General features: G+C 53.4%; 1 protein-coding gene across 2 annotated transcripts; it reads left to right on the top strand.

Annotated features, from left to right (window-relative positions):
- The first annotated feature begins 8,698 nt into the window (after window positions 1-8,698).
- On the top strand, window positions 8,699-14,387 carry PDZK1IP1 (PDZK1 interacting protein 1). Of its 2 annotated transcripts, XM_028513431.2 has the most exons (4): window positions 8,708-8,925; window positions 11,372-11,480; window positions 13,318-13,413; window positions 13,998-14,387. In XM_028513431.2, the coding sequence occupies exons 1-4, from the start codon at window positions 8,859-8,861 to the stop codon at window positions 14,068-14,070; spliced, it is 345 nt and encodes a 114-aa protein (XP_028369232.1). In that variant the 5' UTR covers window positions 8,708-8,858; the 3' UTR covers window positions 14,071-14,387. The 2 variants fall into 2 exon arrangements, with proteins under 2 accessions (XP_035881936.1, XP_028369232.1); XM_036026043.1 differs by lacking the exons at window positions 13,318-13,413; window positions 13,998-14,387 and adding an exon at window positions 12,689-13,255 and having other exon boundaries at window positions 8,699-8,925.
- The last annotated feature ends 1,586 nt before the right edge of the window (window positions 14,388-15,973 follow it).

The raw sequence follows: 15,973 nt of genomic DNA, 5'->3' as shown, positions 1-15,973 counted from the left end.
AAGGAGAGAGAAAGAGAGACAGCGAAACACTGATGTGAGAGAGATACATCAAGCATTTGCCTCTCACATGCCCAAAGCTGGCAACCTGGCCCACAACCCAGGCATGTGCCCAGATTGGGAATCGAACCAGCGACCTTCCAGTTTGCAGGCCAGTGCTCAATCCACTGAGCCACACCAGCCAGGGCTGCACATTTATTTTGTTCAGTTCTAAATTATGAGTTTTAGCCTCTTCCCAACAAACACTCCTTGTTATATGAATTCTGGAAAGAACAGAAGAAAAAGAAACAAACAAAAATCACAAACTCAGTCCAAACTCAGAACATTTTTGTTGTTCATTTAGAAAAAATCTGCATGTTTTGCTCCATTGTGAAATTATTTGCATTTTGTTTAACTTTTGCCTGCAGCTCTAGCCTTTTAAAGTCATTTTCACTTTGAAGGTCAAAGCCTGACCTTTCCAACAAAAGCTTCAAGGGTGAAATGGTTGCATCGTTTGGGTGTGGCTCCGTGACCGAGTTTGGGGCAGTGGGGAACATGTTGGCCAGCATGTGGCCTGTAATGCCTCTCACCATCCTGCTGGGGCTTCTGCTCTGGAAAAGGGTGGGTCTGGGACAGGGCAGTGCTGCTCAAACCTGTGATGCCCTGTTTAGACCGGGGTGATCCTAACACTTACCAGGTATCCTTGGCTACAAGGCATTCAGATGCATTGTTCTCCCGCCAATTCAGTGCAGCATTCCTGGGAACAGAGGCTCAGAGAAGTGAGGAGACTTGCTCAGCTCACACAGCTAGTGGTGAATGAGGATCCTGACCCCAGACCACCCCTTCTGGGCCCCAGGAACTGCAGCATTGAGACCATGCACCCCTTCCCTGCCCTTGTTGTGCTCTACCTGTCCCCCCACCCCAGCAAGCTCACAGGTCCTCCTTGCACATCTGTGGTGGTGGGGAGCTCACTACTTTTCAGGGCATCTCTGCCATCACTAGACAGGCATTTTTCTCACTGAACCTAATCCAGCCTCTCTGTGACTCCTCTTATCTTGCCCAGCTCCGTGTTCAGAGGGCACAGAGCACAGTTTTTCTCTCTGATCTGGGACTACCCTAGTGGATATTTGGGGACAGAGACCATCCTAAGGTGGTTCCTTTTCAGGCTGCAAATATCAGCTTCTCCAAATATTTAAGAGACTAATGGCAAAATTAGTAACAAGGGAAGGAAACAGTTTTAGTTAGGGTAAAATAAAATCAGTTACATGACTCCAAAGGCCCTGAAATGTGAGGCATGCTTGCTGCTTGTAGTTTGATCATACGTGGTTTGAAGGCAATTTGTGTCGCTGCTTTATTTTCCCTTCAGTTCGGATGGAGATGCACTCCCAGCCCTTCTAAATCAGCATTTCTGAGGGCTGAGTCCTGGCCCAACTTTGCATCCTTCCCTGTCCTGGGCCTTATCGTCTCTGTCTTCAGTCACCATCCACAACCTGCTGAACCCTAAGACTCTCTTTCCAGCTCAGATGTCTACCATGATCGCTGGACGGACACGCCGAGCTGTGTCTGTGAACTGCCCTAGAAGCCATCGCTGGGCTCATTGCGAGTCTCCTCCACTAACACGTGAGTGCCCAGGGGCGAGGCTGTGGAGCTATAGTGCTTTGAATGGTGCTGGGCCCAGAACAGACACTTCAGAAAGTTTTGTTAAGTGAATAATACATGTTCTCACCTCCCCACACCCTCCCCAACCTGCTGCTCTTCTAGCACTCTCCAGTTTAAAAAACAGCACCAACATCCAGATGGTGTCCAAGGCAGGGAACCAGGTACCACCTTGACCCTACTCTCCTGGATACCTTGCTCTCCACATCCTTAGCCTACCAGTTGTGCCCCTTAAATTGCTCTTTGACCCTCCCACTTCTCTCTATGTACCATTTCAGTTAGTCCCAGCCATACCATCTCTCTCCTGGGCCCCCTCCACACCTTCTCACCCCTTGCCCCCCCAAAACAGCCCATTCAGTGCTCATTGCCTTGTCTAATCCATTCTTCAAGCTATGGTTGGGCAGAGCCTGCTGAAATGCTAGATTGCCCATGTTACATCTCAGCCTAAAAGCCTCTGATGGTGCCACGTTATCTGTAACGTGAAGTCCAAATTTCCTCACAGGTCCTGCAAGGCGCTCAGGACCCCTTTCCAACCACCCTTTGCTTCCCAGCCAGGCAGATCTCCCTGCCTGTATTCCTTCCCTTCTGCCTTTCTCCAAACCCAGCACTTCAGACCTCTCGGTGTCCTGGGGGAGCTCCCCCACCCCTGCCCCACATTTCCCAAATGTACCTCTCCAGCCTGGACCTCACCTCTTAATTCCAGACCCACACTTACATCTCCAAACCAAACTCGTGACTCCTGCCCCTCCTGAAGCTTCCCTATCTCAGTCTATTCTAGCTGAGCAGACTCAGAGCCTTGAAGCCACCCTTGGCTTCTCTCTTTCTCTCACATTGCAAATTATATTGGCTTTACCCTCAAAATCCATCTCCTCTCCTGCCCTCTTCCCTCAGCCTCACTGCCTCAGGGCCTTTGCACTTGCCGTTTGTTCTCCTTGACTGCAAGATCCTGAGATCCTCTCCTCTGGCACAGCTGAACTTCCTCGCTTTCAGCTTTCTGCTCAAATGTCACCTCTTAAAGGAGTCTTTGCTAATAAATGTGTATAAAACAGCACTCCCTGCCCTGCCAGCGCCCCATTCATCTGATCCTGTTTTGTCTTTTCCAGATTGCCCTATGACCTGTTTCATCTATTTGTTTATTTTCTGGTTGACCCCTCTAGGGTGTTAACTCTATGCAGGTAGGGACTTTGCTTTGTTTACTGCTGTATTCATATATTTATTATATGAATGAATAAACTTTATTTTTAATTTACTTTTAGAAGAGGAGAAGGGAGGGAGAAACACAGAGAGGGAAACGTCAATCGGTTGCCTCTCACACGCCCCCAACTCTGGACCTAGCTCACAACCCAGATATGTGCCCTGCCTGGAAATTGAACCTGGGACCTCTCAGTTTGTAGGCCAGTGCTCAATCCATTGAGCCACACCAGCTAGGGCATGAATGAATAAATCTGAGACTTACTACTACCTTTTTTAAATTTCTTAGACTAAATGGCATCTTCATTTATGTAATTTTAGCTTCCTTCAATCTCCTTTGAAACATTTGGTGCAACGGAAATTAGAAAATTATACAATGTAAGCTCTATCTTGGTCACTACTGTACTTCAAGTCCTGTGTCACACACTAAATATGTGTTGAGTGAAGGAATGAATGCAAACCAGAAAGCTGTCTGGGAAACAGACTGAAAGTAGGTGCTTAACAGAGGGACTGAGCCCTGGGCTAGACATAGGGATGCCTGGGGTTTAGCCCTACCTCTCCTACTAACTTACTGTTTGACCTTCAGTCAGTGACTGTCTCTTCCTGGGTCACAGTTTCCCCAGCTGAAAAACGAGGAGCAAGATGGCACTACTCAGGATGAGCCATTAGGCCAGGAGAGACTGTGATTCTAGAAACCAGTATCCCAGCTTGGTGCCACTGCAGGCCCGAGGCCTTGGGCAGGACAGCAGGGCTGTACTGAACCACCAGGTAAAGATTTGGCCTTGGGACCTCTGATGGCAGGCCATGCTCTGGGCACAGGGCCAGCCCTTGAGTTTCTTGGCTGAGTGAGTGGGCAGCAGGAAGAGGTGATTGATCTCCCTTGCTGGGCGGTCCTGGCCATAAATCTCACTGGTCCAGCGGAGTTGCCTAGGACCCAGGAGTCGCAGCTAGTACATTCCTTGGCTTGGCTGGCTCTGAGGGGTGCTTTCTGCCCCTTCCAGGTCCCAGGCACTGGGCTTTCTAGGGTGGTGAGTACCCATTTGATTTGGCCATAGCTCCCAGCCTCCGTCCTAGAAAACCTCAGTCTAGAGAGTGTCAGTCTTTCTCCAGGTCTGACCTGGAGATCACATGGCATTGTTTTGAGCCAAAGGGCCCCAGGCTCCCAGGTGAGTCAGGACTTCTTAACCCTTTGAGCAGTGCCTTGAGCAGTCTGGGGAAGCCTAGGGACCCCTTCACAGACTGGAGGTTTTTAAATGCATTCAATAAAATGTGTAGCATTGCAAAGGAAATCAATTATATTGAAATTCAGTTATCAAAATATTAAAAGTATAAGTTTGTAATATAGTGAGTTACATGAATCTTTATACTGTATGAGATAACACGATCCAGTGGAAGGTCCAGTGACTGTTATATACCCACAGTGACAAGCACCAGTGGCGTCTCCAGATACCTGCCACAACTGTATGGCGATATGAAAATATCACAGAGGCACTGTGGTTTGTTGCCTTCATTCCCAGTGGAAGAAGATGGTAACTTTCAGTTAGAGGTTAGTGAATAACAAATGTGATGTATTCCCTGAGCAAGTTCATGAAGCCCTGAGTTCTGTCCATGGACCCTTGTGAAGAGATTGCTGAGTGAAGGGGAACTAGGCAAATGAAATGCTGAGTCTGAGAGGAGACACAGTCCTTACGAGCCCACTTCCTCAGAACCTGATTACAATATAAAAATCTATCATAATCTGTTAACAGAGTCACAGAATCACAGGCTTCCAGAGCTGCAAGGGCCAGACCCCTTACACAGATGCCCCTGTTGGATGAGTTGTCTCTTTGCTTCTGCTTGCACACCTCTAAGGATGGGGAGCTCACTCTCATTCTAGGACTGGACAGCTTCAACTTCTCTGAGCTATGATGATATACAGAGATGAATTAGATGTAGGCTCTGACCCCCTGCCTAGAGGACAGAGAAAAAGAAGGAACCAACACAAACTAAAATGCTTCTGCTATCTGTCAGGCCAGAGGTAGGCACTGGATATACTGAGACTTGGTGCCATACAGTACTTTCTGGGTGTGTGCTCAGTACCTGGTGCTGGGGTGACAGGACATGATGCCTTCCCTCTGGGGAGACAGACATTGAGGGAATGAACAAAGAAACCAATATATATATAATTGCAACTTGTGATAATGGCTGTAAAGAGACAGGCAGGGAGGACTCATAGAAGGAGTAACTTCAGATGGGGAAGAGGGGAGGTCAAAGCAAGCCCCTTGGAGAAAGTAGCATTTCAGGCAAGACTTAGAGGATCTGTTATCATCTGCCAAGCAAATGGGATGGGAATTCTAGTGCAGGCAGAGGGGAGAGCAAGTGTGGGGAGGCCCTGATGCAGGTAAGAGCTGGGCTACTGTTAGGGCTGACAAGAGGCTCTGGGGCCACATGAGGCTGGAGAGGACGGTAAGGGCAGGGTATGGAGTCTTCAAGCCCATTCGAAGGAGTTTGCATATTGTCTGAAGAACTACTGGAAGCTCTTGCGGGGTTTAAGCAGGATCTGTTGGAAAGAATCAGTCTCCAGGTGCTCTTGGGCTTGCAACAAAGATGTTAACGAGATAAAATACTGTAAGAATGAGTAAAAAAAAAGATTTTATTTCTGTGCTCATAACATCCTGCTTTCCCTCTGGCTGAGCTCTCTGCCTGGATGCCCTCTGGGGGCTGTTTTTCTGCTCATCCAACAATTCAGCCAACTTTTGTCCTAGCACCACCTCTTCCAGGATGCAGTCCTGAACAATTTAGCCCTCTGCAATTCCCTACAGCACAGCCCTGAGCATGCCATGCTCACTGTTCTCAGCATCACTGACTGTTTGCATGATAGTGTCCACTCTCCCTCCCTCCAAACCACCCCAGAAGGGGTGAAAGTGAGGGGCTGGAGGGAGGGGAGATGCAGAATCTTTAGCTGTAAATTGGCCACCTCTGCCCTCTAGGACCAGTCTGGGATTGGAGCTGAGCTCTGCCACCTGCTGGCAATAACTGGGATGGCAAGCAGGTTGCAGTGGGGAGAGAGGCTACTCGGGGCAATGGTCTAGATCCTCTTGGGCTTTTCTGAAGGGTAAGCCCACGAGGTTTAGCGAGACAGAGGGCCTGTCCAAGGGAGCCTGATGATTCCAGATGGCAGAGCTGGGCTGGGAGCAGGAAGAAGGAACTGAGCATTGGTGGAAGAGCAGCTCAGAGATGAGGACACAAGGTCTAGCCCCACGGGGCTCCTGAGGCCTGAGTCCAGATCTTGGATCCAAGCCAGACCTGCAGGGGGCCCCAACTTGTTGCCATGGGGACCCAGGGCTGTGTCCATACAGCTGGGGAGCTGACCCCCCCAATCAGCTGAATGAAGACACCGAAAGAGCAGGGACCAGCCTCAAAGCCAGTGTCCACCCACACCCCCTTTTCCGGAACAGCTTGTTTTGCTCTAAAGCTTGGGACTTTGACCTGGGAGGTGTGTTTTCCTCATGTTGGTCACCTGATGTCCTTCCTGCTTATCTCCCTCCCCCACCATCCCCAAAGTGTGGCTCAGGGAATCCTTGCCCTTCCCCAGGAGTTTTAGGGATGCTCTGGTGAGGGAGGCCAGACCTGGGACTTGGGCACTGATGGGAGAGGCTGGCTGCTCTTGTGAGTCACCAGCTGGTGGGGCCTCACAGGAGTTACTTCCCTGCCCATGCCTTCTTGGATCTCTCTTTTCTGGGTTTCTGGAACACCCCCTCTCCCGGGGTTTCTTCCTCCTGCTCTATCCTGACTCCTCTTTGATGAAAGACCCTCATGTGTTGGGACTGTGTCCTGGCCCCTCACTGCTTCCCTCCTTTCCTCTGTTCTCCTCTCATCACATGTGCATGCACACACACATGCACTCTGGGAGACCGTGCACTCTCATGCCTCAGTGACTCACTGTGCCACAGATGGCTCCTAGGTCTAGCTCTCTGCTAGGGATCGTACTGCCTTCTGGACGTTCCCTCTGGGGGGCTGGCAGCCACCACAGGCATGATGCTTCTAAGCCTGTAGCTCCTTGTTCCTCCCACATTCTGAAACTTGCTCTGCCTTGTCCTAGGCACCACTATTCACCAGCTACCCAAGTCAGTACCCAGGACTCGCCCTCAGCTCCTCCCTGTTTCTCACCACCCACACCAAGCTAGTCACTGTCTTCTAGCAACCACATGCCATGTATTGTACCTCCTAAAAAGGCTTCAGATCTATTCCTACTGCCACTGCCCTGGTGCAGGCCACTGCCCTGGTTGTGTGCCTGCTGTAGCAGTCTCCCCATGGTCTCCCTCTCTCCAGGCTTTGTATTTCCCTTTCATTCTCCCCTCACTGTCTAGAGGTGTTTTCTCAATGGAAACCTGACCACATAACTCCCCTTAAAACCCTTGAAGAAGACACTATGGATGTTTGTTAAATTCAACTCTGATCCTTGCATTCCAGGAAGTGATTCTGTGGCTGTTCATTAACATGCATGGTGCCTACTCTAGACAAACTTTGTGCCAGAAGATTCTGAGGACATCAGGTTGGGGTAGAGAAGCAGAACAGGTCATACATATATGGGAGGTGCCACTTGATGCCAAGCCAATTCTCCCTGGATCACTTTGAGACACCCCATCTTTGGGTGGAAGTGGGCCCACTGCACTGCCCTGTGCACACTTCACCCACACTCATGCCCAGACACATACGGGAAGCAGGGACAAGCCATGATGCCTGAGTGTTGCCCCTAGAAGACCTGTTCTGCATAAAAAGCTGCCTGGGAGGCCTTGTGAACAGCAGCTTGGTGGCTTCTGGCCGGGGGAGCTGCAGAGGGGTTTCTAGCTCATGCCCTGACTTCTGGCAACCCTCCATCTCTAAATTTCACTCTAGTCTGTTCGCTCCTTCTTTTCACGGTGTCTGTGGAGCTGGGCTCTCAACATCTCTGGCTTCCCATACTCCTGGAGGGTGGTGGGGCAAGGAGACCCAGCACAACCCTTGACCTCAGACCTTGACAGGTACTTGGGTCATTCTTAGTTCCTGAGCTGGAGGGTCTGATGGACTCCATGTGATCATGAGGGTTGAGGGCCTAGGAATTCGGGCCCTGCATAGGGCATTGCCACCTGAGGGTGTCCCTCCTTTGCCCTCCACAGCAAGGCTGGGTTTTGCCACTTGTATTCCTGTGGTGGGTGGAGGTGAATCAGAGGTATGTGTAAAGACTTCTGACCAAGCCCAGATCCTGTCCCAGGGAGGTTCCACCCAGATTCCAGGAATCACATCTGGGGCCAAGAGGAAAAGCTGAACTGAGCTGGGTCAGCTGGGCTGCGCAGGGAAGGCTGGGAACTGGGAAACTTAGGCCCTCTGTGGTGACCCCCATGGGAGAGGGTGGATTGAGAGAGCTGCTGAGCTGGGCCAGGGGCCAGGGCTGTGTCCCAGGACTGTGTCCCAGGACTGGGTCTTGGCTGAGTAGGGACAGGTGAGGGGAGAACAGTAAATAGGTCAGGCTCTGTGGGAGGGGACAGCTTTGGCCTTTCTCTAGCCTCTGGGTTTCCCCCACTCTGTCCCAGCCAGCCAGCAAATGTCTTAATCCTACTGTCTGCCTTCTAGGAGGCCCCACCCACTGCATTCATTGTATGTGTCACTTCTTTTCTCAGAGCCTAGCCCCTTGGCCAGGAAGGGGGAGATGATGTAAAAACTCCAGGAAGGTCTGGGGCTTGGAGGGGAGGCCCCAACTCTCCCCACACTCCCCTGGTCCTGGTCCACAGACCCACTTCCTTAGCCAGCCTCTCAAAGGTGACCTCAAATGCCAGCTCCTGTGGGCTGGGCCCTGGCCAGGGAGGCCAGGCCTGGCAGCTCATTACCATGGGAGGGAGGGCAGTTTCTCTCCACTTTCCCTCCTCCTTCCCCTCACCTTCTTCCTTACCAGCTCCTCTCGTCCGGTGCCAGACTGAGCTCGGGCTGATCTCAGCTCACACCAGCAGACCCCACAGCTGCCCTTAGGAGCCCAAACACCAGCAGCCAGAGGGAAGGCCCAGGAGCTGCCTGCAGCCATGTCAGCCCTCAGCCTGGTCATCCTGGGCCTGCTCACGGCAGTGCCATCTGCCAGCTGTCAACAAGGTTAGCACAGGACTGGGCCTGCCAGGTGGCTGTGTGGTGTGGACTACCGGGCTGGGTGCTGGCAACCTGGGTGGGGGGGGGGGAAGGGGGGTGTCTTCTGACCTTCATCACCACCTTTACACTTGTAGCTTGGAGGAGGGAACAGCGACTGGGCTTGTGGAGGAACCTCCAAAGGCAGAGACCTCAGACCCAGGCTTCTGCCTGTAACATGTTTTCCGCAAGTGAGAAATGCAGGCAACAGGGAAAAATTAGGTCTCGGATTGGGGAGAGGCGTTGAGAGCCAAGCTCTAGGGGCAGAAATTTCCCTAGAGATAGCTGGGTCCTGAGAACAGGGGTCAGGGCTGCAAAGAGGGTGACGATGGAGCCCGACCCCTTGTGCCAGGGAGGAGCAGAGCTGTTCACTGGTTTGCCCATGGCTTTGGCCTAAGTTCTTGCTTTGGTTTCCTGGGCTTTGGTAGGGGACAGTGCCCCGGTGTGGCCCCCACATATACCTGAGCTCTTTGCCTGGCTCTGCCTCTGTCTTGTGTGGCCTTGAGCAAATCACTGCCCTTCTCTGAGACTCAGCTTCCTCATCCACCTAACGAGGACAATAAACCTGCCCTGCCTACCTCCCAGGATGGCTGCCATGTCAGGGGTTGTGGGCGGGCTTGGCACCAGAGAAGCACCACACCCCAGGATCTGTCTGCCCTGCATTGTGAGGGCACAGCTGTAGCGAAAGTCTGGGGACTCTGCAGGTGGAATTTGGGCCAGAGGGGGCTGGCAAAGATTCTTGCAGGGCACCCTTGTTGGCAGGTGGCCTGAGCTCTCCTGCATGTCTGCTTCAGCTCTGTTTTGGGAAAGGCTTCTTGGAAACTGAAGACCAGAGGGGTTGAGTAACTTGTGTGGATCACAGAGCAGAGCAATAGGGACAGGAGTCAGATCACCTGTCTCCTACCCCAGGCTCTGCCCCTTGCTCTGTATCTCACCCCAGAGCCAAATGGAAGAAGGGGCTGGGGCTGGAGCCCCTTGTGTACCTGGAGGGAGGTGGCTGCAGAGTTTGGAGTTTGGAAAAGCAAGGAGGGGCCTCCCAGGGCCTGAGCACTAACTCCCAATCCTGAGCAACCACTAACCTGAGGAAAGATTGAATGTCAACTGTTGTGTTTTGGGGGGTAAACAATGAGCCCAAAACATTGTTTTTTAGCAAGTATGGAACTCAGGGTAAACACACCGTGAATCTTTTGTTACCCAAGGAAAGAAGCCAGATCTGACCTGGCCACAGAGCTCTGAGACCCCTCCCTCCCTCCTTCTCAATACCTGTCAGGCTCAGAGAGGGTTCAGAGAAGAGGCAGAGCCCTCACTACAGCAGGAGGGCTTTAGGGTAGACTCAAGGAAGGACTTTTGAGTGAGAGGAAGGCAGAATAAGATTTTTGATGCCCAGGTTGGTCCCTCAAAATACAGGATCACACTAGGATGCAGGAGTTTTGACCTGGAGGCAGGACCCCTCTGAAGCTTCCTGTTAGCTTTGGTCCCCTCTGAGACCTCTCTACCTGCTGCTGTGTGCATGTCCTCAGTAGGGCCCAGCTCCATCAGGCTCAGGGAGCACAGTGATGTCCAGGGAGATAAGAGCCCTTTGAGGCTGCCAGTGGCTGAGGGCAGAGACTTCTGGGAAATTTTGAGGGTTAGAGGTGGTGGCAAGGGTTAAACTTAACTATTAAGGGCCAAAAGGCAAAAAGAGGGCCCTGAACTGCTCTCTGGTCTACTCCTGGGCACCTAGTGGGAGGAGCTGATGGTGGCCAGGTTTTGAAGCTTCTTTCCTGGCCCCCAAGACCCAGAGGAGAGCCTCGCTGTCTTGCCTTTCAAAGACGTTCTGTCCCACCCCTCTCTCTGGGCACCCCAGCACCCCTAGCCTGCCCTGTCTGTCATTCCCATGCCCTACCCAGCACCAGAGAACCCTCTTGTCACAGAACAGGATCTTCCAGATGCCAGCCCAGTGGTATCAACCCTGGCCTGCCCCAGCCTCTGTGAGTTAGGGAGGAGGGAAGCCACTCCTGGTTGGCAGGACCTAGGCCAGCTGTCCAGGGGCCTGCCCTTTGGTCCCTGGGGCCCAGGCACTCCCTGGGGGGCCTTGCATGTGATCCATGATGGCGGGGGTGGGGGTTGTTCTGGGCTGTCTGGATCTCAGACACAGTATTCTGATGATTGTTCCCTCTTCAGCTACCCGTTCCTTTTGTGAACTTGTGTCTTCCTCCAAACCTCCACCCTTTTCTTAGGCTCAGTGGAGGGTCAGATGGGTCCTCCTTCCTACCCCTGCTGCCCCAGTATGTCTCCTCTGGTCCTGGCAGGTCGCTGATGGCCTCTAACTCAGGCCCCAGCCCTTGGCATGGACTGCCCTCCCTCCCCTGCTCCGCACTTACAGTCCCACTGTGGCTCAGACTACCATAGCAGCCCCTCACTCCCCTCTTTCCAGGCCTGGGGAACCTGCAGCCCTGGATGCAGGGCCTTATCGCCGTGGTCGTGTTCCTGGTCCTTGTTGCAATTGCCTTTGCTGTCAACCACTTCTGGTGCCAAGAAGAGCCGTGAGTGCTTCCTGGGGCCCTTGGGTTTGGGCCACCATGGGCAGGGTGGCCCCAGGACCATGGCTACTGCTCCAGCAGCAGTGAGAAGGGCCTCAGAAACCCTGAGTCCAGTCCTCTCACTGTGTGGAAGGGACACTGAGGCCTGATGTCTTGGAGACTAAAACACCAGCTGGCCGGCTCTCAGACCTGCCTCTGATGGCCCCACAGCTCTGGTGCTCACTCACCATGAGGTCAGGGAAGTGTCTTCTCCTCCTGGAGTCTCAATGTTTCAATCTGTATAGTTGGGACAGCCACCTGGCCTGTGATGGGGGCCATGAAAACCTCTGGAAAGGATAGTTCTGTCCTTCCTCAGTGTCAGCTGCTGTGCCACATGCTGGGGTACAGAGGGGCAGTTGACAGAGAACCCCTGTGCTCCCAGGCTCCCAGACCGAAAGGGAAGGCAGACATGGAAGCAGCCATCACAAGTGCAAATCCTGGTGCTGAGGGGAGTGCAGAGCGCAGTGCAGGCCTGGCCTGGTGTGGGGACTAGGGGGCAGTCCAAGAAGGCCTTTGTCTTATTGCACCTTTATCCCAAAGCCTGAAGAATGAGGAGGAGCCAGCCTCAGGACAGGGTGGCACAGGAGGGGGCTGCAGTCAGGGAAGAATGCCCTGGGGCCCTGAGTTGGGGCAGGGCACTGAGGGAGAGGGTTGTGGGCTGAAATCTGGCCCACTCTGCACTTGCCAACTCTGGGGCAGGGCTGCAGCTGCCCCAGCTCTCACACAGGCCGCCTGGGCTACAGTCCATTGAGGGAATACAAGCACCTTGAGGGTGAAGACAGGGGTGGAGAGGTCCCAGGTGAGCTGGTGAGGAAAGCAGGGCCAGGGCAAGGTAGATCCTTCTACTCCAATGCCCCGAAATGTGGGCTTCTCCTCAGTGCTGTAGGAATCAAGCGAAAGTTACAAGCGGGTCTATGCCTGAGCTGAATCACTCTGCGCCTCATGGTGGACATGGGGGGTAGGGGCCAGTCTGCAGGTGAGGAGAGCCATGTGGCGACAGGGCATGAGGTCAGGGGAGGGTCTGGACAGTGGCAGTGACAAGGGGATGAAGAGCGGGGACAACTCTAAGCTGTCTGCTGTCCTGGTGTCAGACCCCCTAGGAGTTGGGGAAGGGGGATAGCAATTGGCCAGAGGGAGGGAGGACAGGGAAACAGCCAGGCTTTTGACCACAGCCTGAGACAGAATACCAAAGCGGACCTGGGGCAACTGCTGAGTTTCATCTGGGACCCACTAAAGTCTGAGGAGCCAGTGGGATTTCCAAGGAAAAATGAGCAGCAGTAAGGCTCCCTGTGACCCTCATAAAAGCAGTTTCCAGTAAGGTGTGGGCAGAGGCCACACACAGTGGGTTTAAACTTACATAAGAGGCCAGGAGCTTTTCCCTGCAAGGGTTACCTTTCTCCACTGACTCAGCTCTGTCTTCAGTGGCTGCTGACCATGCCACTTCTGCTGCCCAGGAAAGGCCTGTGGAGATCTGGGCAGACCCTGAGTTCTGCTGGGTCTGTTCTGGGCTGAGCTGAGGCCAGAAGAACAGTGAGGGAGACTGGGAAGGGCCTCGGATCAATTTCTTGCTACTCGTGGGCTGGGGCCTGAGGCTGCCACTGTGGAGCAGGGACAAAGGTGTAAGAGTCCAGGGAGGGGGCCAGAATTGGGTGTGGACAGGGGCTTCTGCCAAGGGGCAGCAACCTCTGCCCTTGGACTTGTGAAAACCAGAGCCCAGAACAGGGCCTTGTTGGATGTGGGGAGGAGGGGGAACAGGAGGGGAAGGGGTCCAGAGAGCCCTACTGATGAACCCTGTGCACAGGGAGCCCCAGAACTCTGTCATGCCCATCGGAAACAAGGCAGATGGGATCCTGATAGGGACGGAAGGAAAGTACTCCTCAATGGCGGCCAGCTTCAGGTGAGGCGCTCCAGGGGCCCATGGGGACCTCAGAACCAGGTGCTTCTGACAAGGGAGTGGGGTGGGGGAGAATGGGGACTCATGTGGGGAAGAGCTCAGTGAGGGGAGAGGGTTCAGTGAGGGGAACTGGTGAGCAATGGGGGCTTTATGGGGGCTGCAGGGCTCCAAGGGGACAAGAAGCCTTAGTTTGGGGAGAGGGCCCAGGAAGGGGATGGGGACTTGGTGGGCTCAGTGGGTGGATTGGGACTCAGGGAGGGGTGCAGTGGGGAAAAGAGGGTCGATGAGGGAAAGGGACACTGAAGGGATGAGTGAGGGGACTCAATGTGGGGAACGAGCTCAGTAGGGAGATGGCCTCAATGGGGGGGCAGCAGGGCAGCAGGGCTCAGTGGAGGAGGAATGTGGGGTTCAGGGAGGTGGTGCTGAGAAGCCTCCAGTCTCAAGTGAGCAAGACTAGATGTGGTCAGGGGAACCCCCTTCCAGGACTCAAATGCTTTATTGAAAGATAGTGTTCTCACAAGCGCAGGCTGGGGCAGGGAGAAGGGGTTGGAATGGAAGGTGTAATGACCACTGTCATCCTCTTTCAGATCCGAAGAGCATGAGAATGCCTATGAGAACGTCCCTGCAGAGGAGGGCAGGATGCGGAGCACCCCCATGTGATCCCACTTGCCTGTGGCCACCAGCACCAACCCTGGGCACCTGGAATCAATGCCCCTCCTCTGAGCCGGAATCTACTGTAACAGGCCGACTCCTTCAACCCGACCTTGCCTTAAATTGTCCAACTTCAGAACTCAGACTGTGTCTAGTTTAGGGCTTAGCTCTGGCTCTGGGGTCTCCTGGTCGCTACTCAATTCCATTCAGTAGGCCCTTCTGAAGGATATAGTCAGCTCAGCACCTCCCATCCTGCCTCACATTTCCTTCCCTCACTGTGGAAATAGCCCTTATTTCTGTGAAATAAAGACTTTTTGTACTTCCAAGGCTGAGGCTCCCAGAGCTCAGAAAGAGCCCCTCATGCTTCTAGACAGCCCTTATCTTGCTTTCTGCATCAATGATAATCACCTTCTAAAGTCACTGTCATGGTGGCTTGGAGGAATACCCAGGAAGTCCTCTCTGGGAAGTCCTATGGGGCCAGGGAGCTCACCCACTCTACCCTTATTACAGGCAGCACCAACCCCCTCCTCCATGCTGCCTGGCATTGCGGCATTGGGCATTGCGGTGGGTTCGCTTATCTCTCATGCATTCAGCCCTAAGCCCCTCCCCATAGCCTCTCTCCATGGGCTTGGGTGTAGGAAGCACCAGGAAAGTCCTGGGCTAGGACTTAAGAAGCCCAGATCTGAGTCCCCACTCCTCCACTGACTTGCTGTGTGACTTCGGGAAAAATCTTTGTCCTCTTTGAACTCAGCTTCCCCTCTGTGGCAGGTTTGGCCAGTCTTACCACGGACTCCCAGTCCTGGGTGGGGATGGAGTCAGGGTCCCCAGGGGAATGAAGCTGGAAGGAGAGGAGAGAGAAGGCATGACTAAGCAGCTGGCTGACCCTGGAGGTCCCTCACCTCCAAGACTGTCATTCTAATGGGAACAGCCTCTGTCTCTCTGTCTGGGGTGACAACCTGAGTCAGACTCACCAGGGACCACTCCCAGATGCAGAGGAGTGGGGCTGGAAGGTAGGAGGCAGTCCACTTTGTCCCCAAGATTTCCCTCTGCCACTTGTCCCAACCTGTCACAGCCCCCTCACTTCACCATTACAGCCATTTCTCTGCTATTCAAAGGCTTCACTCAAATACCTCCAGGGAGACCCATCTCTCAAGTCTGAATTATCCCTTCTCTCCTCCCTGGGGTCCAGTTTGCAGCCTACAGCAGTGGGAAGAGCCCTGAGCAGAGGCTTTGTTCCAGGCCCACACGTGCTCTGCTGTGTGAACTTGGGGCAAGTCTCCTCTCCTCTCTCTGAGCTTCAGCTCAGTGAATTGTGGCCATAGGTCCTGTGATTTCCACTCTAGGCTTTTGCTCACATGCTGACTGAGATAATTTTCAAGGTTCCTTCATTCAGAGTATCACAAGCAGAAATACCACTTGCTGATTGTGCTTCAAGGAGCCATCATGTGGGTTGATGCCTTTTCGCCCACCTCTGCCAGTTTAAACTCTGCATATTCCATTTTTCTTGGCCCAGCCAAGGTTCCTCTTCCTCTAGGAAGTCTTCCTTGATTAAACCAGAGAGCAAAGCTAGGGGACCAGCCAGCCCAGCCTCTCACCTACTGAAGGGGAGAGATGGAGGTTCCTAGAGGTCCTCCGCTAAGGTACAAAAGCCCCCTTCTTCCTCTCCAGCCTCCTGGTCTGGACCTTTTGGCTATCTGGATCGGTTTCTTCCTGCATGAAGCTACATTGCCTCTCACTGCTGCACCCAAGTTGTCCCTGGGGGATGTGATGGGCTTCAGTCTGGCCCCCAACTGGCCCACTAGGGTCCAAAGGCAGAGCCACCTCCCCTCTGTCTCCCTGCTGCAAGTGAAGCCAGCCCCTCTCACCTGTGAAATTTTACCAGGTAGTTTGGGAGTGCAGGGGCCTGCTTTGG

The sequence above is a fragment of the Phyllostomus discolor genome, chromosome 5, assembly GCF_004126475.2.
Source record: "Phyllostomus discolor isolate MPI-MPIP mPhyDis1 chromosome 5, mPhyDis1.pri.v3, whole genome shotgun sequence".
Lineage (NCBI taxonomy): Eukaryota > Metazoa > Chordata > Mammalia > Chiroptera > Phyllostomidae > Phyllostomus > Phyllostomus discolor.
This window is presented reverse-complemented; position numbering and strand designations above follow the sequence as displayed.

Bases quoted from the DNA above. Each gene is read 5' to 3' on its own strand.
- PDZK1IP1 (XM_028513431.2), top strand. From the start codon at position 8,859: ATGTCAGCCCTCAGCCTGGTCATCCTGGGCCTGCTCACGGCAGTGCCA. The intron at 8,926-11,371 runs GTTAGCACAGGA...CCCTCTTTCCAG, and splicing joins ATCTGCCAGCTGTCAACAAG to GCCTGGGGAACCTGCAGCCC. The intron at 11,481-13,317 runs GTGAGTGCTTCC...CCCTGTGCACAG, and splicing joins TTCTGGTGCCAAGAAGAGCC to GGAGCCCCAGAACTCTGTCA.